Raw genomic sequence first — 22,783 nt, 5'->3', positions numbered from 1 at the left:
CAACAATCCTTATTTAATCGTTCCTTAAATTATTTGATCTTCCACTATAAGTAGTAAGCTCTCAAACTCTAAAAACAGTTGCGTAAATGAATGAAGGGACCATCATGCCCTAGTTGGCTCAAGTCATTTCTTTGTCCTCTCCATTATCTATCGATCACATTTTAACTGAAAACTTTTTTCCACACTTGAAGTTTAACAGTATTTCATAAGATTTATTCTGCTGCTTATTCATCTATTAAAGGGAGGGATCGTTACCTTAGACCCATTGCAAGTTGATTTTATTATTTTTCTAAACCCAGCAGTTCATTTTCTGAGTACCTAACATATCCAAAAAAATTACTTATTTTTTCTAGGTTGTGTTTATACCAGGATTCCAAAGATGGTTCAAGGAAATGAACAATGAACGATGTTAAAAACAAAGCATCTCAAACCACATGATGTAGATGCAGCAGCCTTTGACAAATTACAACATGCATTAATATGAAAACAAAACCTTCAAAGCATAGATAGAGAAGAATCCCTTTTTAGTACAATAAAGAAAATCTAAAAAACCAATCAACAAAGGGAGAAACATTAAAAGTTTTTTAATAAATATAGGAATAAACATATTTGTTCTACTTTGCCATTTTATTTGCCATACCATGGAGTTTATTGGTATCTTCTTTTTAAAATTTATTTATTTTATTTAGTTAATTAATTTAGACTATTTTTCCATGGTTACATGATTTATATTCTTTCCCTTCCCTTCCCTTCTCATTTCCCCCTCACATAGCCAATGTGCAATTCAACTAGGTTTTACTAGTATCAGTGATCAAGATCAATTTCTATATTATTAGCATTTGCACCAGGGTGATCATTTAGAGTCAAAATCCCCAGTCATATCCCCATCCAACGATGTGATCAAGCAGTATTTCTGCTCCCACAGTTCTTCTCTGGATGTGGATAGTGTTCTTTCTCATAAGTCCCTCAGGATTGCCCTGGATCATTGCATTGCTGCTGGTAGAGAAGTCCATTACCTTCGATTGTGCCACAGTGTATCCATCTCTGTGTACAATGTTCTCCTGGTTCTGCTCTTTCCACTCTGCATCAGTTCCTGGAGGTCATTCCAGTTCACGAGAATTTGTCCACTTTATTATTCCTTTGAGCACAATAATATTCCATCACCAACATATACCACAATTTGTTCAGCCATTCCCCAATTGAAGGGCATCCCTTCATTTTCCAATTTTTGGCCACCACAACGAGTGCAGCTATGAATATTCTTGTACAAGTCTTTTTCTCCATTATCTCTTTGGGGTACAGACCCAGCAGTGCTATGGCTGGATCAAAGGGCAGACAGTCTTTTAGTGCCCTTTGGGCATAGTTCCAAATTGCCCTCCAGAATGGCTGGATCAGTTCACAACTCCACCAGCAATGAATTAATGTCCCTACTTTGCCACATCCCCTCCAGCATTCATTACTTTCCTTTGCTATCATGCTAGCCAGTCTGCTTGGTGTGAGGTGATACCTCAGAGTTGTTTTGATTTGCATCTCTCTGATTATAAGAGATTTAGAACACTTCTTCATGTGCTTATTAATAGTTTTGATTTCTTTATCTGAAAACTGTCTATCCATGTCCCTTGCCCATTTATCAATTGGAGAATGGCTTGATTTTTTGTACAATTGATTTAGCTCTTTATAAATTTGAGTAATTAAACCTTTGTCAGAGGTTTTTATGAAGATTTTTTCCCAGTTTGTTGTTTTCCTTCTGATTTTAGTTACATTGGTTTTGTTTGTACAAAAGCTTTTTAATTTGATGTAGTCGAAATTATTTATTTTACATTTTGTGATTCTTTCTATGTCTTGCTTGGTTTTAAAGTCTTTCCCCTCCCAAAGGTCTGACATGTATACTATTCTGTGTTTACCCAATTTACTTAGGGTTTCCTTCTTTATGTTGCTTATTAATAGTTTTGATTTCTTTAACTGAAAATTGCCTATTCATGTCCCTTGCCCATTTACCAATTGGGGAAGGGCTTATCAATATCTTCTGAGTACTTTACCTATTATAATTTTAAGAACATAAGTACTGTAATGTTTTCAAAGTATTTAAATACTATGATTGGAAAGATGATTATCTGCCCTAAGGGAATTTATATTCTATTGGAGGAAATAACATATATACATTCAAGTAAATACACAATATACAAATAGATGCAAAATAAATTTGGCGAGCCCCCAGCAGTTGAAGGAGATGTTTCTTTAAAAAGGAGGTGGTTCTTGGGTTCTGAAAAATTCTTTTTTTTTTAAACCTTTACTTAGAATCAATACTGTGTATTATTCCAAAGCAGAAGAACAAGAAGAGCTGGGCAATGTGGGTGAAGTGACTTGCCCAGGGTCACACAGCTAGGAAGTATCTGAGGCCATATTTGAACCCAGGACCTCCTGTCTTGAGACCTGACTCTCTATCCACTATGGAACCTCATTGATCCCTAAAGTGTTCTAAAAAGTGGAGAAGAAGGGATGTATTCCTGGCCTGGGACAGAGCCTAAGAGAGGTGCAAAGACTCATGTCTTATGTACAGGGAATATCTACTCAGCTACTTTGGCTGTGGAGAATGTGACAAGGAGCCCTGAATAATTTAATAAGACTGGAAAGCTATATTGGAATCAGTTTGTGAAGGGCTTTACATACCAAATAAAAGACAGATGGGGTTGGGGTGGGGGTGGAATAGATGAGGAACCATCAAAGGACAGCAAAAAGTAGTGACCATATAATTAGGAGAATCCAAAGAGCATGTGATGAAACCCCAGTGGATAGAATATCCAAGGAGGACATCTTGAGGGTGGTCAACAGTATTAAATGTTGTAGAAAATTCAAGAAAGGTGAAGATCTGATTTGGCACTTTATTCACTTATTTATTTAATTTGGCATTTAAGAGAGATCACTGGTAACTTTAGTGGTGGGAGGGATTTTTTAATGGACAAAAATCAATTTTTTCTCTTTTACCCCCTACTAGAGAGAAAAACAAAGCGCTTGTAAAAAATATATAGTAAAGTAAAACAAATTCCCATGTTGTACATATCTTTAAAAAATAGGTCGTTTAAGAGGCAGCTAGCTGGCTGAGTGGATAGAGAGCCAGACCTGAAGACAGCAGCTTTGATCTCAAGCCATTCCTATCAGTGTTACCCTGGACAAGTCACTTACCCCAAATTGCCTAATCCTTACCCTTCTTCTGCCTTGGAACCAACCGATAGATACTCAGTATCGATTCTAAGACAGAAGGTAAGGGATTTGTAAAATAATAGATCATTGTTAAATTTGTAGAATTTAGTTCCAGTAGCGTTTGAATTTACTGTTGGACCTTGGTTTATAAATACAGCGCACCATTCTGAGCTGTACTGATTGTATCTCAGCCTGGTGTGGGAGCAAAAAGGATTTGGTACTCTAGCCTTCAAGACTTCGCCTTCCAGAGTCACTGCCATGCATTTTAGAGGCATTGGAGAAGCAGTTTTGTTTCTTTTAAACACAGAATGGATTTATTAAGACAGCATCATCAAAAGAACAAATGATGCATTTTTACTGGAGCCCTTTAGCACAGCATTCATTAGAGCCTCCCGTCCAATGAACTCCATCCCTGGTCCCCTACACTGAGTCATAATCACAGCCCACCCCAGAGTGGAGCAATGAATATTGAAAACGTTCAATGCTATATTAGAGTTTGCATGGGAAACCATAGCAAAGCAGTGTAATCGTTAGAAATAATGAACATTTTCATAACTGAGGTTCGTAGGGAAGGGTGGTAGTGTCTTGCTTCTTAAAGAGCCTCTTAGGGGCAATGAGATGGCTCAGAGGATAGAGAGCTAGGCTTGGAGATAGGAGGTCCTTGGTTTAAATCTAGCCTCTGACATTTCCTGGCTGTGTGACCCTGGGCAAGTCACTTAACCCTAATTGTCTAGCCTTTACTGCTTTTCTACCTTGGAAATCAACACCTAGTATTGATCCTAAGACAGAAGGTAGGTAGAAACAAACAAACAAACAAACAGCCTCTTAGACACTGTTAAGAGGGAAAACACATAAACAAAACCTATTTTCTCATTTTGCGTACTCCTAGTGATTATTGAAGTGCCTGGCACATAGTAGGCATTTAACAAATGCTTATTAAACTGAACTCAAATAAGTAAAATCCCATTACCTTGAGCTCTATGGGGCATCTAAATATTTTCATTCTGGTGTTATTTGTTAGAATAAGCACATTGCAGGAAATCATTTTCCCGGGTCAGCAGGGGTTGGAGGATGAAACAGAGCTTCTCTGGAGTGAAATTAGTAAGCGAAAAAATATGCAATAAACACAGTGGGAGGAGGAAAGAAATGCTGTCTACTTGATTTTCACCCTCACTCATTCTTGCTCTTGCCTTTGCAACATGGTGGGCTTGGGTGGGAGCTTTCACAGTAGGCTTCTGGGTCCAGAGTTGAGGGTTAGGTGAAGTAATGTTGGGATAAGGTATGTGAAACAAAAGGATTTCCCTCATGGCTAAATAAGATCATAGATTTAGCATGAGAAAGCATCTTTTATTTTTTAAACCCTTACCTTCCATCTTAGAATATTTGTTCTAAAGTAGAAGAGTGGTAAGAGCTAGGCAAAAGGGGTTAAGTGACTTGCTCAGGGTCACCCAGCTAGGAAGTATCTGAGGTCAAATTTGAACTCAAAACTTCCCATCTCTGAGCCTGGCTCTCAATTCACCAAGCCACCTATCTGACCCCAAAAGAAGGAATCTAGATGATCTTTTAATCTAGTATCATCATTCTATTGATGACGAAGTTGAAGCTTAGTCACTGAAAATCATACAACTGGCAAGTGACAGGAATAGAGTTTGAAACTAGGACTTTTGTCAATCAACAAACATGGATTGATGAATTTCTATGTGCTGGCCACTGTGTCAAGGACAGAGAATGCAAAGAATGGCAACACTAATGCCTGCCCTCACAGAGCTTCCATTCTATTCCAAAATCTATAATGAAATCTAGGCAGGGTAAATTAGAGGACATCTCAAAGGGGAAAACTGGGGGTCATGGGAAGAGGCAGAGGAGGGAGAAGATGGCTCAATTTGGATGATTACTAACCCTGGCACTAGCTGGGTGCCTCTGGGCATCCTCTATCTTTGAGCTAATGAGGGAAACAAGTGCAGTTGAGATCCAGGGTAGAGTTCAAAGATACTGGGCATTCGCTAAGGTCAGAATCCATAACAAGCAATACTAAATTTGTTCAAGCAATGAGATTCTCATACCCAAGACCTTTGAAACTTGGAATCAGGCTGCCCTTTCCTCCAACCCTCCCAGCCTTGTTTCTCTGGACTAGCTTCAACTATGAATTCATTTGGCTGCTGCCAGTATTCCCTATGTGAGGGAGAACTGTGGCATTGGTATATTTAGAGTAGGGGTCATGGGAATCATAGACTTGGAACCCAAAAGAATTTTAGAAGCCATCTAGAATAATCTCATCCCACTCATTTTACAGATGAGGAAACTGAGTCCTAGAGAGGAGAAGTGTGATACTTCCCAGAAGAAGTTTGGTCTTGAACTGGACCTTAAAGGATACATAATATTTGTTTTTTTCTTTTTTATTAAATTTATTTAGTTAATTAATTTTGAATGTATTTTCATGGTTACATGATTTGTATTCTTTCCCTTCCCTCTCCCCTCCCATAGCCAACATACAATTCGATTGGGTTTCACATGTATCATTGATCAAGACCTACTTCCATATTATTAATATTTCCAATAGTGTGATCATTCAGAGTCTACATCCCCAATCACATCCCCTTTGAACCACATGATCAAGCCGTTGTTTTTCTTCTGTGTTTCTATTCCCACAGTTCTTTCTCTGGATGTGGGTAGTGTTCCTTCTCAAGTCCCTCCAAATTGTCCTGAATCATTGCATCGCTGCTAGTAGAGAAGTCCATTACATTTTATTGTACCACAATATATCCATCTCTGTGTACAATGTTCTTCTGGTTCTGCTCCTTTCACTCTGCATCACTTCCTGGAGGTTGTTCCAGTCTCCATGGAATTCCTCCACTTTGTTATTCCTTTTAGCACAATAGTATTCCATCACCAACAGATATCACAATTTGTTCAGCCATTCCCCAATCGAAGGGCATCCCATCATTTTCCAGTTTTTCGCCACCACAAAGAGTGCAGCTATGAATATTCTTGTACATGTCTTTTTCCTTATTATTTCTTTGGGGTACAAACCCAGCAGTGCTATGGCTGGATCAAAGGGCAGACAGCCTTTTATCACCCTTTGGGCATAGTTCCAAATTGTCCTCCAGAAAGGTTGGACCAATTCACAACTCCACCAGCAAAGCATTAGTGTTCCAACTTTGCCACATCACCTCCAGCATTTATCACTTTCCTTTGCTGTCATATTGGCCAATTTGCTAGGTGGGAGGTGATACCTTAGAGTTGTTTTGATTTGCATTTTTTCATGTGCTTATTGATAGTTTTGATTTCTTTATCTGAAAGTTGCCTATTCATGTCCCTTGCCCATTTATCAATTAGGAAATGGCTTGATTTTTTGTGCAATTGATTTAGTTCCTTATATATTTGAGTAAGTAGATCTTTGTCAGAGGTTTTCATAATATTTGTTTTGAGGACTTTCTCTTCCCCCCCCCCCTTTTTTTAGTTGATAGAGAGGAGAATTAAATGCTTGTTAATCAAAATAAATTAAAATTTTAATAAAACAGAAAAAGGGTGCATAGGACTTCGATAATGTGACGGGGAAGGGAGAGAATATCAACAATACTTCTACAGAGCCATTCCCCCCCCCCAACCCCAGAAAGGGATAAAGTCTAGGGCAGCTAGGTGGCACAATGGAGAAAACCAGGGATGGAATTGGGAGGACCTGTATTCAAATTTGGTCTCTTCCTAGCTATGACCCTGGGCAAATCACTTAACTCCAATTGCCTACCTCTTCTGTCTTAAAGTTGTTCCTGAGAGAGAGAGAGAGAGAGAGAGAGAGAGAGAGAGAGAGAGAGAGAGAGAGAGAGCGCTCAGCCTTGAGTCCACTTGTGTGTATTGTACTGGAAAAGGACCATGAATAAATTTCTTAACTTGAACATATATGTGTGTTTTCTGTTTTGTTTTGTTTTGTTTTGTTTTGAATGAAGAGAGAGGACTTGGTAGCCAGAGGGCAGTGGAGAGAAGGTGGGTCAAAGCTAATTCTGAAGGCAAAGAACTAGGATCCAGTAGAAAAAATCGGACAGGGTCTTTCCCCCTGCTCGTCATCTGTCACCGTAACTGGAAAGTACAGTTAGAAGTACTTGTAAGTGAGGGGAATTTACATCGAGTGGAAATAAATGGTGGTCCCTTAATTCTCCCAGTCACTTTTAGTCTTCATCAAATTCTGCTTGTCACTTCCCATCTGTTTAAGGCTGAAGATTGGTTCCATCACAGGATGTTTTCCTTAATAAAATAAACGCACTCAGTCCACCACCAATTAGATAAGATGGAAACACTTAGCCAAGTCACTCATGTAATATGAAGGGTACACTTGTTGATTATTGACTGCATATTTATCCAAGAGGAAAAGCTTTCAGCCGGGTGTTTTTTCCAGAAGATGTCAATGAGGCTATTTACAGACTCGGTACTTATAAGGGCCTTATTAATCAGAGACTGGTCAGTCCCATGGATCAATAATGGAGTGATTCATTTTTGCAGGCTAAAATGGAATAGTCGATGGCATTTCAGTTCAGAGATGCCCAAGTCAGGTTATTAGAAGCTGAAAGCAAGTTGCCGGATGTTCCCCATTATACACTTGAAGGGATCTTGACCAGATGGGAACCCGCCTGTTTGAAAAGCTAGTTAAGCTAGGCAGGTGGACTGAAAAGAATTCAAAGTAGACCAGATCAAGTGTTCTATGCTCTTTGCACATTGTCTGACCCATGGTAAGAGTTTAATAAATGACTGCCAGATCCAGAATATTATTAGATGGTGAGCCAGACTTTTGGTCTTATAGATTTCATGAGATTTCCCACATCTGTAAAGGAGAGAGCCCTTTTGTTCATTCCCTTCTCCTAAAAAGTTAAAATTCACAGAGAAATTCTCTCCGAATCACAGTAGGAGCTTTGCATCAGGACTCAGATTTTCATTCTTGGGGAGAAGAGAACTACAGAGATTGAGGAGTTTCTCTTTACCTTGATAATCAGTCTTAGCTCCTTTTCTATTAGATTTTCAACCTAATTGCAGCTGATTTTCACTCCCCCTCCCCTTCCTTACTGCCATTAAAAGGTCATGTCCTTCCCTAACCACCCCAGCTTCATTGGCTTTCTTACCTTTTCTCACAATGTCTCCCCTCAAATCTCAGTTTGTTTGCTTTTTAAACCCTTATCTTCCACCTTAGAATCAATACTATGTATTGGTTCCAAAGCAGAAGAGTGGTAAGGGTTAGGCAATGAGGGTTAGGTTACTTGCCCAGGGTCACCCAGCTGGGAAGTGTCTGAGGTCAGATTTGAACCCAGGACCTCCCATCTCTAGGCCTGGCTCTCAATCCAATGAGCCACCCAGCTGCCCCCTCAAATCTCAGTTTGCAGCTCCTAAGCTCAGAGTTTATTAAAAGTGCAGACTGCTGCATTTATAGCACAGAGGGAATATTGATGTCTCTACATTTTTAGACATGGCTAATGTGGGAATTTGTCTTGCTGGTGTATGTAATTATATATTGAGGGATTTCTGAGGTTTTGAATTTTTTTGTTTAATGGGAAATGGAAAGGACAGATTAATTTTAAAAACTCGTTACTTAAAAAAAATCCTTTACCAGATTTTCACCATTTTCCTGCAGTATTTTATATTGTTTTATATTTAATATTCTGTGTCAAACATATTATAAACTAAATACAAATATGCTTATTAGACTATCTTATATTTTGACATTCTTTCTGAAAAAAATTTTTGTTACTATATTTGATTACTAATCCTTTAAATCAGGCTTGAGAAAGCTTTTCTGTTCTCCCAAAAAATAATTGTTCTAATCAGCAAATGGGGTAAACACTAGTGATCAGTACACCATCTTTAATGCCTTTACACTGGTTAGAGGAAGATTTCACCAGATGCATTACTGAGTTCATTGAGGCACTTCTTCCTTTCAAGCAAGAGGCAATCTTTTTTTTAATACCTTTTCATTGTAGACACAGGAGCTATGGCATGTCCTGGCAAGTATAGTTTTCCTATGCAGGTTTCCCCCCTCTTTTTATCCTTTTTCAAAGGATAACTAGACAAGGAGGGGGGGAAGGTATGTATTTTGTTGTAAAACCAAAAGGGATCCATTCCTTAAAAATAAAATAAATAAACAAACATTTTTCTTTCGAGTGTCAGCAGGGGACATTATGTCATTGATGATGTCACTGGGTCCCAATGATGATTCCATCCCTTGATGTTATATTCAAATTCACAGTGTTTGAAGTTATAATAATCATATATTAATATATTATATTATTTAATTAATATATTATGAATATATGATGGGCCAATAGAAATATGCCCCCGGAAATCAAATATTTCAACCACTTCTGGGATTATTTGCATCAAGACCTTGCTGCACAGTGGGTATTCTACCAGATGACCCAAAGAAATGGTGGGAGTTAGTCTAACGGAGCCCAAATTCGCCTAGTTGTCGGTGTCCTGCCTACCCAGAATTTCAAAGGACCTCCAATTATTTCCTAAACACTCTTAAATTATAAGGGCTTGCCCAGATTTCTATATCAGATCCAAATAGGGGTTTCCTATTTTATTCTCCTCCGGGTCTCTCCAGACTTTTTGAGCGTGTGATCTCCATCAGCCTGACTCTGCACGGCCTCCAGGGGATCCTAAAACGAGAAGTAAATGTTGTAGTTCAAAAACAAAAACTGGGATGAGAATCGGCGGGGCGGAGCTGGACTGGTCATTAGACCCCAGACATCTAGATTGTCCCCAGGTCCCTTCCTTGAATCCTCTCCAGTGTGACGGAGAACCTCCGCAGTTTGTGGTCCCCAGAGGTAGCCTTCCAAAAGCGGAGTCACCTCGAGACCATGCGGAAGCCTCCAAGCTCAACGATTGCACCAGCTCTATTTTAGAAAATTGTCCTTCCGCCTTGTTTGACTCTTCGTGAGCTCATGAACCGTGGCTAGCCAGAGGGTTTTCTTGGCAAAGATACTGGAGTGGCGTGCTGTCTCCTTGTCCCGTGGATCCTTTTTCTGGCCGTCAGAAGTGAAATGACTTGTCAAGGGTCATAAAATCGTCCGGCCCAAGCCGCCTCACTGCCTTCTTTTAGAAAATAGGACAACCAATTGCCTTGTGGCTAATGGTCCCAACAGTCCATTGACTGTTGTATTGTAGGGAAACCCTTTGTTGGGATCCTTCCTTTTCCTCTTATTTAATCTTGTCTTTTCTTCCATGGCCTCCCCTTCTACCTCTCCAAGAGCCTCCCTCAGGCAAAACTAATCAACATTTTGGCCCTGCAGTACCTCATTCTGTATCTAAAATCCACCAGGAGGTGCACTATCAGGTTGCTCGGTGGCCCAGTGGATAGAATGCTGGACTTGGGGTCAGCAAATCCCGAATTCCCATCCTACCTTAGATATTTATTAGCGGTGGAACCTTAGACAAAGTACTCTCAATCTCAGTTTTCTCATTTATAAAATGGGGGTAATAATAGCACCTGCCAGGGACAGCTGGGTGGCTCAGTGGATTGAAAACCAAGCCTAAAGACCAGAGGTCCTGGGTTCAAATGTGGCCTCAGACACTCTCCAGCTGCGTTACCGGGGTCAAGTCACTTAACAAGTCACTTGACCCCCATGGCCTAGCCCTCACCACTCTTCTACCTTAGAAGCAATGCACAGTATTGATTCAAAGACAGAAGGTAAAAGTTATAAAATTTAATTAAATAATTAATCAATAATGATAATAATAATGGCACCTACCTTACAATGATATTTACAATTGATATTATTATGAACAGTATTATTTAAATTTTGTACGATTGTGTATGTAGAAACTATCAAATTGTTTACTGTCCCAGGTTGGAGAGAGAATTTAGAACTAAGAATTGTTAAATGAATGTTAAATATGTTTTTAGGTGTAACTGGAAAAAATAAAACATTAAATTATATAAATTAAAATTAAAATATACAAATAATGTTTATATCTGCTCATATTATATGTATATTAATGTATATATAATAAAAGAGCATAGGCACTGGAGTCACAGAGACCTGGGATAAAATTCTACCTCTGACAATGGCTTAGCCACTTATGGTAGCCTCATTTTCCTCATCTGTAAAATGAAAGGGTTGGGCTCTGTTATCTCTTAGATCTCTCCAGGTCTTCATCTGTCATCTACTGACCTCTCTCCTAAGAAGTAGGTGGTGGCATACTTCAATGACAAAGTCATAATTGGTCGCTGCATGAATTGTTTTTCTTTACATCATGAGAACTTTGACCTATTCAAAGGTCTCAAAATCTTCCTCCCCCACTTTATTTTTTTCTTTAAATTTCTTTTTTTTAAGTTTATTTAATCAGTCAATTTATAATATTTTTCCATGGTTACATGAATCCTGTTCTTTCCCTCTCCTCCTCCCAATCCCCTCCCGGAGCCAATGAGCAATTCCACTGCCTCCCCAACTTTAAAAGAAAAAAAAATTCTTAAAGCATACTCATGTCGTAATTTCGAGGTGCTGGTCAATGTTCCAGGCACTAAAGGCCTGTGAGCTGTTAGAATTCCATTGTCCATAATGGGGAGGCCCATTGGACAGTTGACCCTATTGTTGATGACAGCAAACATCTATTGGAAAGTCTGCAAGATTAAGATTTGGCTCCTTAGTTTTGTTTTGAATAAAACAAGAATCCAGACCAGCGATCACCAATACCTAATTCTTTTAGGTATTATCATTGCTTTATTCTATCTATCTATCTATATATATTATAATATAAAATACTTGGTATGTATCCTACAACGGAAGGTAAGGGTTTAAAAAATAAAATAAAATACGACATGCTTTGTTAGGAGCAGCCCTTAGGGAAGAAAACTTCTAGAATACATATTTATGTTGGCATTTTCAGATGAGATCCATAATCTTGAGTGCTCTGCAGAACCTGAGGTAGCCCTTTTAAAACCTGCATGAAAGATTTCCCTTCAGATTTCAGATTTTATGTTTAACTTTGGTTTTTCAAATAAAAGTTCAGTCCTAAATCTTCTCTGCAGCTCCTTTGGTTTTAATGGTACTCACTTGGGAGGATTTTGGAGGGGAAGTTACTGACCTGCCAGCAAGGCAGGACTAAGGCCTTTCTTTACCTCTAGCCCAGGCTCTAATATATTCTCCAGTTATATTATATTATATGAGAATATATTATATTACATTACATTGTGTCATATTATCACATCCAAATATAGTCTCCACTTCTCCAATTTCCCTAAGAGCAAGTTCGGTCTTGTCTGACTCTTTGTGACTCCATAAGGAGTTTTCTTGGAAGCGATACTGGAGTGGTTTGCCATTTCCTTTCCAGCTCACTTTACAGAAGAGGAAACTGAGGCAAACAAGGTTAAGTGAATTGTCCAGGATCACACAACTAGTAAGTGTCTGAGGCCAGATTTTAGCTCAGGAAGATGAGTCTTTCTGGCTCCAGGTCTGGTGCTCTATCCACTGTTTGTTTCATCTAGCTGCCCTAAGAATAATTAGCAACTTAAAAAAAAAATCTTACCTTCCACCTTAGAATCAATACTAATTATCAATTCCAAGGCAGAAGAGTGGTAAAGGCTAGGCGATTGGGGTTAAATGACTTGCCCAGGGTCACACACAGCTAGGAAGTATCTGAGATCAGATTTGAATCCAGGGTCTCCCATTTCCCTCTCTATCTTATGAACCACCTAGCTGCCCTAAGAGCAATGAGTAACTTTTAAAGAAGCTTTATTGCTGCCTCTTGTTTGGACACCCCTCCCCTTTCTCCCCCCTGCCCACTTCAGTTAGGGAGAGTTCTTTGTGTGGCCTTTGCCAGTCTTATCCATCCCCAGAGTTTCAACTATCACCTTTATGACATTTTCCAGACATCTGTGCTTCCAGCCTCAGTTTCCCTCTCAAGCTTTAGTCTTCCATTTCCAACACCATGCTGGGCATTCCATACAAATATCCAAGTTCCAGACACTTCAGCATTTAAAAAAAATTCATTTACCTTTCAAAACTACCCTTTATTCCCAACTTCCTTTTTTCTTTTGATGGTACCAGCATCCCCTCACCCCTTCCAGATATACTCTAAAACCTTGTTGTCATGTTTAATTCTTCCCTCTACCTTACATGTTCTGTGTCCTCTCTTGTAAGTTTCCATTGCATGTCATCTTGTGGCTCTTTACTATTCTTAGGGCCACCCATCCAATGGTGGCCATCTTCATGTCTTACCTGGACTGTTTCCCTTCTGTCATTCCATTCATTGTGTGACCGGTTCTTCACCCAGCTGTAAAAATAGTCTCCTAATACACAGGTTTGACTAACTGGGTCACTCCTGTTCTAAACTCTTCTGTGATTCCTCATTAACCCCACTGAATAAAATGCAGATCTTTAGCACCACTCCTCCTCCCCAATAATCTGGCTTCAACCATAGATCAGTCTCCTTCTCTTCCTCTTGTTCTCCAGCCACACTGAACTTTTGGCTCTCCTCCTTCCTCCATGACTGCTCTTGGGCTATCACCTAGTTTTGGACTTTCTAAGCTGAGGGTATCAAAGAAAACTTTAATGAGAAGACTGAGCCTCGAAGGAAAAAGCAGATTTCAGCAGGTGAATGGGGATAATGGATAGTTGGGACCAGATCCTGGAGACATCCTGGCAAAGACAAGCAGGTGGGAAAGAAGGGAGGAGTTTTGTGATCATTTTAAGTAGTTCAGTTTGTGTGTTTTTTAAATGTGTCTCATGTTTGCTCTTTGGATATATGATCTGGGTTAGAATGTAAACTTCTTGAGAACAGGGGATATTTTGGCCTTTATCTTTTTATCCTCAATGCCTAGAACAGGGCCTGAAAATCAGGAAATGTGTGTTCATTGACTTTCTTCAAAAATACTTTTGTCATTTATTTTTCACATTAATTTTTTTTAAGTTTTTTAGTTTTGAATTCTCTCCCTCCTTCCAGCTCATCACCTTCCCATCATGAAGGCAAAAATGCTTGTTAATTAGCACTGGGTGGTGGTTTTCTCTCTAGTACTATGTTCCCCAGGTAACTGGAGATGATGTTTCTACCATATAATGAAGATCTCATATTTTAAAAGTAATAAAAGTTTGGGCAGACCAAGAAGGATCAATGTTCAAGTTTAACTATTTTAAGAAATGCTTAATCAACAAACTGAGTTTTGGTTTCTCTTCTCTTAAGATTTCCAAAATAATTATTTAAAAAAAAATTGTATGTGAGAGAGTGATTTGCCCTTTAAATTTTTTTGTTTTTGCTTTTCCAAAGCCTTTTTTTGTTATCACAACATGATTCTTGCCTGATGAGCTCTGCTCCCCTCCTCTTCCTCCTCCTAATATGAACCTTCTCTTGTACCAAAAAAAGCAGTTCAGCAAAATCACTGAGACCACAGCTGACAGTGTAGACCATATTTTGTATCCATAGTCCACCATCTCTCAACCTAGAAGAGGTCTGAAGCTCCCAACTCTGAGGATTTTCACTAGCTCTCCCCCATGTCTGGTATTCTCTCCTTCCTCATCTCTGTTTCCTGACTTCCTTTATGTCTCAGCTATAATTCCCACCTTCTACAGGAAGCCTTTTCTGATCCCCCTTAATGCCTTCCCTCTGAGACTACTCTCCACTTTATCCTGTCTGTATCTCATCTGTATGTTGTCTCCCCCATTAGACTGGGAGCTCCTTAAGGGCAGGGACTTCTTCCTTCCTTCCTTCCTTCCTTCCTTCCTTCCTTCCTTCCTTCCTTCCTTCCTTCCTTCCTTCCTTCCTTCCTTCCTTCCTTCCTTCCTTCCTTCCTTCCTTCCTTCCTTCCTTCCTTCCTTCCTTCCTTCCTTCCTTCCTTCCTTCCTTCCTTCCTTCCTTCCTTCCTTCCTTCCTTCCTTCCTTCCTTCCTTCCTTCCTTCCTTCCTTCCTTCCTTCCTTTCCTTTCTTTCCTTCCTTCCTTCCTTCCTTCCTTCCTTCCTTCCTTCCTTCCTTCCTTCCTTTCCTTCCTTCCTTCCTTCCTTCCTTCCTTCCTTCCTTCCTTCCTTCCTTCCTTCCTTCCTTCCTTCCTTCCTTCCTTCCTTCCTTCCTTCCTTCCTTCCTTCCTTCCTTCCTTTCCTTCCTTCCTTTCCTTCCTTTCCTTCCTTCCTTTCCTTCCTTTCCTTCCTTCCTCCTTTCCTTCCTTCCTTCCTTCCTTCCTTCCTTCCTTCCTTCCTTCCTTCCTTCCTTCCTTCCTTCCTTCCTTCCTTCCTTCCTTCCTTCCTTCCTTCCTTCCTTCCTTCCTTCCTTCCTTCCTTCCTTCCTTCCTTCCTTCCTTCCTTCCTTCCTTCCTTTCTTTCTTTCTTCCTTTCTTTCTTCCTTTCTTTCTTCCTTTCTTTCTTCCTTTCTTTCTTTCTTTCTTTCTTTCTTTCTTTCTTTCTTTCTTTCTTTCTTTCTTTCTTTCTTTCTTTCTTTCTTTCTTTCTTTCTTTCTTTCTTTCTTTCTTTCTTTCTTTCTTTCTTTCTTTCTTTCTTTCTTTCTTTCTTTCTTTCTTTCTTTCTTTCTTTCTTTCTTTCTTTCTTTCTTTCTTTCTTTCTTTCTTTCTTTCTTTCTTTCTTACCTCTCTTTGTATTCTCAGGTCTTACCACAGTGTGAAGGCACATGGTAGATGCTTAGTAAATGCTAGTTTGAATGACTGATTTTCTAGGAGTGAGATTAAACATTATATTTAATCAGAAGCCTTTCAATCCAATAACCTTTTTCTAAATGGGGCAGCTGGGTGGCACAGTGGATAGAGAGTCAGGCCTGGAGTCAGGAAGACTCATCTTCCTGAGTTTGAATGCAGTCTCAGATATACTAGCTATGTGACCCTAGGTAAGGCACTTAACCCTGTGTGTCTCAGTTTCCTCATCTGTCAAATAAGCTGGAAAAGGAAATGGTAAACCACTTCAGTATTTCTGCCAAAAAAAAACAAACCTAAATGGGGTCATGAAGAGTTGGACATGACTGAAAATGACTGAACTAATCTTTTTTTTCTTGTAATTTTTGTCAGGCAACTAGGTGGATCTGTGGATTGAGAGCCAAGCTCAGAGATAGGAGATCTTGGGTGCAGATCTGGCCTCAGACACTTCCTAGCTATGCAACCTTGGTCAAGTCATTTAACCCCAGTTGTCTAGCCCTTATCACTCTTCTGCCTTGGAACCAATATTGTCAGAAAGTAAGAGTTTGTTGTTGTTGTTGTTTTCATTTGGTGGAGAAGAAATACCTCTCTTTAAAATTAATACAAATTTTAAAGAATGTTAGAAGAGACCTTAGAGCTCATTCATCTTAAACCTTCCCTTTTGTATATGAGGAACATAAAATCCAGATCATAAAGGGCCTTCTGTATGGTAACCCTTTGGACACTTGAAGGCAGCTATTATTGTCTGCTTGAGGCTTCTTTCTCCATGCTTAGTCCCCAGCATCTTCAACTATTCTATTGCTTACAGCATGATTTCCTACACCTCCTTTTTTCTCCTCTTTTTATTTCTTGTTTTCTAAAATGATGTTAACTCAGGGATTTGAACCTTGGTTTTTTGACTCCAAATCCAATTTTCTTGCCACTTGCTGTACCAAAGACCCCACCATCTCCAGTACCAAATGTGATGTAGCCAGTGATGATGCCCTTAAATAAAAGAAGGAAAGATGCTTTATCCTGAAACCTGTAAATGGAGCCCATGATAGTAATTAAGATCAGAAGTAGGTTGCATTTTGAATCATGCCAAATATCTTGGGAGTTGAGCTAGTTTCTTCTCTGACTTCAGCTGTATTTGCTTTGTACTGGGAATTCATCCAAATAGAATCCCATTGGTCCAATGGAAAAGTCCAAAGAAGGAGGAGTTGTGAGAGTCTAGGCTCTCATGGCCAATTGTTTTATGAGCTTGACTTAAATTTCTCTGGGGTGGGCTGTTAAGTGCTTCAAATGTAATGAGCTTCAGGTTTACTGGGACCATGTCAGTCATTATAAGTAGTTCTAGCTTTCCTTGGAGAGCATGGAGTCATGAATCCAATTCACCTTGTAGATTCAAGTCCTACCAGCAACTCATACTGGCTGACATGCCCAATGTTACCCAGATCAACATATATATGAGACAGAACTTGAACTCAGGTCTTCCTATCTCCATGAAACCATTCTGTACCACTGTGGAAGTCAACTCCTCGTTCTGTGTGGTAGCCCTTCAGACATTTGAAGGCAGCTATTATTATCTGCTTAAGGCTTCTTTCTCCATGCTTAGTATCCCCAGCATATTCAACTATTCTATTGCTTATGGCATGTTTTCCTCCACCTCCTCTTTTCTCCTCTTTTTATTCCTTGTTTTCAAAAATGATGTTAACTCAGATTTTAGTTGATTTGTTTAAGGAATTTTAGCATTGGGTATTTCAAATAATATAGAATACTAAGGGCAGCTAAGTGGCACAATGGACAAAGTGTCTGAACTAAAGTCAGGAAGCCCTGAGTTCAGATGTGACCTCAGACCCTTACTAACTGTGTGGCCCTGGGCAAGTCACTTAACCTTGTTTACCTTTGTTTCCTCATCTATAAAACAAACTGGAGAAGGAAATGGCAAGCCATTCCAATTTCTTTGCCAAGATAATCCCAAATGGGGTCATAAAGAGTCAGATACAACTGAAATGAATGGACAACAAATCCAGAATAACACAGGAAGAAACATTTGAACAATCATGTTCTCAGATCGATACCAATTTAAATTTGTCTTCTCCATTTTAGTTTACAAGTCATTTTCACAACTTTCTACCCTTGAAATGTCATCATAACCAGTGAAATCAAGTTGTCAAGCTTATAGGTAGGCAAGAGATAGTATCCCCATTTAATAGATTGAGAGAACCATCTAATTCGGTGGGAAATGGACAAAATAAAATTAAATTGTTTAGAAAACAAACATTTTCTATTTTTAAGGAACTTTTCTACCACTTAAGGAGCCAAAGAATTCCTAGTATAGAGTTAGAGCTAGTAGGACTCTTAGTGACTGTCTGAGAGTCCAATCCTCTCACCTGATTTATTTTTAAACCCTTACCTTACATCTTAGAAAAAATATTAAGCATTGGCAGAAGAGTGGTAAGACCTAGGCAGTGGGGGTTAACTCACTTGCCCAGGGTCACACAGCTGGGAAGTGTCTGAGGCCAGATTGAACCCAGGATCTCCCGTCTCTAGGCCTGGCTCTCAATCCACTGAGCCATCCAGCTGCCCCCAGTTTGTGTTCCTTTTGAAAAATATCTCTTTGCCCATCCCTTCCACCTCTAGTATTTTGAGTCCTAGTAGAAGAAAGCCAGATGATCTGATCTACTTCAGAGGGCCAGGAAGAATTAGCATCGTAATCTTGAAAAGGAAAACAGGTGGACTCCTTTTTGGACTGAGTCACTGGCTGCTGCAGCCTTTAGGACCAACATGAGGACCCACTGGAAAGCGATGCTGATCAGATCTGTGGAAATAGTGCCCTTACCAGCTGCGGTCATCCTGGAGGGGAACAAGGTCCAAAAGTTACAAACCTAAAAATGGACATTTCTCTAAACAAAGAACAGAAAAGGAGAACTAAATATGAAATAAGCTTCTATTACATCGTTTTTAAAGCATATATTTTAAATTTCAGTTAATGGAACAATAACAAACCTATCCTATTCCTGTGTCCCTCTTTATATTTCTTTCTGTTCCCTCCCACATCCTTTTATTAGTGTCCTGTTGATGCTGCTTCTTTCTTTCTTTTCTATTTTTCGAGGGGGGTGGAAGGAAATGACTGTCATTACCTATCTACTCCCACTCACACATACACAACTCTCCAATTCCTCAAAAAAGCAATCAAGCAAGCAAACAAAATCATAGATGATTATGTATGAAAATGCATGGCCCATCCAGACCCTCTGGTCAATCACCTCTTGGCCAAGAGGTGGAAGCACAGTTTGTCATCATCAGTCTTCTGTAATTGTGATTAGTTCTTGCACTGATGACAGTTCTCAAGTCTTCTAGTGTTCTTTTCCTTTACAAAGCAGGGCGTCCCCAAAGTCTTAGTGCCTGACTTCATGGAACCAGATTATTCTGATCATTTACCATGTGATATTGACTACAATTAGAAGTGTTTTGACCCCAAATGGGATCAAAAGAGTCAAACATGACTATACAACAGCAACCTTCAGTGTATTCAATCTCTACTTTCTCATATTGTGAGATTCTTGTCCATGTGTTTCCATCAATGGGAACTCTCCAACACGCTCACCTGTAGAGTCAGACTTGGAATCAGGAAAACATGGGTAAGTCATGAAATAGGCATATCTAGGCAACTTTATACGATTTTTAAGTAATAGAGGAATGTATAGTTTCCATGCTGGAAATAAAATAATCTAGATCATCTCCCTAATCCACCTCCCTTCCCCACTGTCCTCAGCTATAAGAACATCTATATGTTCAGTTTGACTGGAGTCGGGGGGGGGGGGGGGGAGCATTATAATAATAGAGAGGACTGTGAATCTGGGAGGAACAGTCGATAAAGCACCTGGGCTTGGCGTCAAGAAGACCTGAGTTCCAATGTGGTCTTACTTACTAGCAGTGTCCTTGAGCAAGTCATTTAACCCTGTTTCCTTCAGTTTCCTCGTCTATCAAATGAGCTGGAGAAGAAAATGGCAAACCACTCCAGTATCTCTGCCAAGAAAAATCTTAAAGGGTTCATGAAGATTTGGACAGGACAGAAATGACTGACCAACAATACATAGGACATCACCCCTTTGATCCAATAATCATAAAATGAGGCTGCCCTTTTAATTTTGTCATATTTGTAGATAAGACAAAGTAATGAAATTTTCAGTGATGTCTTTTTCCTGTTTGCCAAAAATATATAAGCTAGGATGATGTTGCCTGTTATTTCAGTATTAAATTCTAAACTCCATAATAATAAGCTTATTCTAAAAATAGAAAACAAATCCCATAAAAATGAATACTTTTCTGCCTTAATACAGCAAAGCTAAGATCAGACAATTGTTGGCAACATGATTCATTCATTTGTTAATGTTAAAAAAACAATGATTAATATCTTTTTAGCTTTTGACTATGGTAGAACTATCATTTTAATTTCCTCTCAACTGCCTTTCTGCAGAATAGTGTTAGAGAATGAAACTGACATTTAACTCAGTTAAACCCCTCAGTTTCCCATCAGACTAGAAAGAGGTATTTTAGCTAATTGCCTTAATTCCTTAAGCGCTAGAGCACTTCTAAAACTTATTTAGGAATCTTTTCTAGTATATATTATATCCTTCCTTACCTTTTCTAGAGGTCTTGAATGTTTTGACTGTTGTTTCTTAGATCTTGGATCTTGGACCTGCCCTGCCCTGCCCTTTTCCTTTCTTTTGTTTTTTTGTTTCTCCCCAGAATCAAATTGACTTTTGTTTTTCATACATGTGGACAGCCTACTGAGGGCTCTCCATTCCTCTGATTGATTAATTGACCCATCACACTGATCCTTGGCTATTCATAGCAAACTTAGTTACTAGTCCTACTACGTCAACATGTCCTGCTTCATCTCCAAGGATAAAAGGCAGCTAGGTGGTGAAGTGGATAGAATACTACACTTGAGTCGGGAGTCAAGAAGACCTGAGTTCAAATTTGACTTCAGATGTTCCCTACCTGCATGACCCAGGGAAAAGCACTTAACCTCTGGCTGCCTCAGTTTCTTCAACTGTAAAATGAGGATAAAAATAACACTTACAGGGTTGTTATGAAGATCAATGAGATAATATTTTTAAAATGTTTTTTGGGGGAAAGAGGTTGCCACTAGATGGCTCAGTAGATTGAGAGTCATACCTAAATATGGGAGGTCCTAAATTCAAATCTGACCTCAGACACTTCCTAGTTGTATGACCCTGGGCAAGTCACTTAACTCTCATTGCCTAGCTCTTCTGCCTTGGAGCCAATGCATAGTGTTGATTCTAAGATGGGAAAGTGAGGGTTTTTTAAAATTCATTTGTTTGAAGCAGTCCAAATTTCAAGAAATTGTCTTCTCCACCTTAATCATTCATCTCATTTTGCCTTTATTTTTGCCTCAGCTCTAACCAGTTAACATTGCAAATTGATGCAGATTGCTGATTTATATGTGACTCCCATCATCAGTCAACAGTTGTTCCCTGTCTCAGTTTACATTGATGTTAGTAGGTGTTCACTCAGTCTGGGAGCCTTCCAGCTTTCTTCATTAATAAAGCATTCATGCTATATAGCCCTGAGGCATCTGTGTAATGGATAGACCTCTGGCCTCTTTCATTTCTTAATTCCCAAGCCAGATTTTCCAGCATATGGATTCCAAGGTTTAAAATTGATGGAAGGCTTAGGGTTCACCTCTCACTGCCAATTTTACATGAGAAAATGGCGGCCCAGAAAATCTAACTGGTGTTTTTTACCATGTCTCCCCTACATCTACCTTTCACTGAGTGCCCACGTTTTGATTTATTTGGGAAGTTCTGTTTTGTTTTTTTGCTGTTTCTTCTTTTAAAAAATAAGGTGCTATATAAGTTATTCTTATCCTCATAATGGGCTGTTGGCTTATGCTTTTCTTCTTCTTTTTTTTTTAACCCTTACCCTCTGCCTTAGAATAGATACTGAGTATTAGTTCTAAGGCAGAAGAGTGGACAGAACTAGGCAAGTCAAAAAGTGACTTGACCTGAGTCACATAGCCAAGAAGTGTATGGAATCAGATTTGAATTCAGGACCTCTCATCTCTGGGTCTGGCACTCTATCCACTGAGCCACCTAGCTGCCCCATGGCTTATGTTCTTCAAGAGCAGTGTAAAAGAAAATCTCCTGCAGGATCAGACAGAAGAAGAGGTGGCTTTTAGAGGCAATGTGGTCTAAGTCTCATTTGACAGATGAGAAGACTGAAGCTTACAGAGGTCAAATGGCTGGAACCATAGGATTTGAGATCTAGTGTTGTCAGGGACCTTAGAAGCCACTGAGTCATTTTATAGATAAGGATATTGAGATTTAAAGAATGTCACTTCTTGATTTACCCAAGGTTTCATGAAAGCCACGCCAGAATGAGAACCCAGCTCCTCCTGACAGCATCCTCTGACGATCAGATCCAGCACTCCCTGCCCTGTGAGCCATCCTGCCTTAAATGAAATGATAAGATTTTTGTTTCCTTTGGCTAAATGTTGAAACTGGCTCCCGGGAATACTTTATTCATATCTAGACAAAAGACCAGTCAGCCATAGTTTCATTTAGCTGCAAACTTCTTACCTTCTGACTTAATTTATAAGTAGAGTGTATATATATGGAGGGAGCATAACTCCTCTGGGAGTATTTCAGCTCATTATTTGTTAGGCAAAGACCTTGAGTTTCATTAGCTAAATTTGTTTATAGATGGCATGAGAACAGGTGATTTTTCTTACCGTTTGCCCCTCATCTATTATGCTACCATGGTGCCAGAGCAGTGCAGCGACTGTTCAGACCTGGAGGCTGTTTTATATATGAGTCACTCTGGTTAAGAGAAGTGGCCACAGAAGCAGGAGGCCCTGCCTGAGGTTCAAGTCCTGCCTCCTACACTTAGTGGATGTGTGAGTCTGGGCAAGTTAACCTCTCTGTTCCCAAGGCAACTCTCTAAGATGATGATTAAGTGGAG

At 39.5% G+C, this 22,783-nt stretch overlaps 1 protein-coding gene across 4 annotated transcripts in view; it reads left to right on the top strand.

Annotated features, from left to right (window-relative positions):
- Window positions 1–22,783, top strand: part of TMCC3 (transmembrane and coiled-coil domain family 3) — a 397,001-nt gene that overhangs the window by 325,132 nt on the left and 49,086 nt on the right. Inside the window, exon 1 of one of the 4 annotated variants that reach the window (XM_056798650.1) lies at window positions 11,259–13,775. The exons of 2 other annotated variants lie outside the window; for them this stretch is intronic. In XM_056798650.1, coding sequence (XP_056654628.1) covers window positions 13,668–13,775 — 108 coding nt within the window. In that variant the 5' untranslated portion in view covers window positions 11,259–13,667. Of the gene's footprint in view, window positions 1–11,258; window positions 13,838–22,783 lie in introns of those variants that run through there. One more of the 4 variants, XM_056798651.1, reaches the window with a different exon arrangement.

This window comes from Monodelphis domestica, chromosome 5 (genome assembly GCF_027887165.1).
Source record: "Monodelphis domestica isolate mMonDom1 chromosome 5, mMonDom1.pri, whole genome shotgun sequence".
Lineage (NCBI taxonomy): Eukaryota > Metazoa > Chordata > Mammalia > Didelphimorphia > Didelphidae > Monodelphis > Monodelphis domestica.
This window is presented reverse-complemented; position numbering and strand designations above follow the sequence as displayed.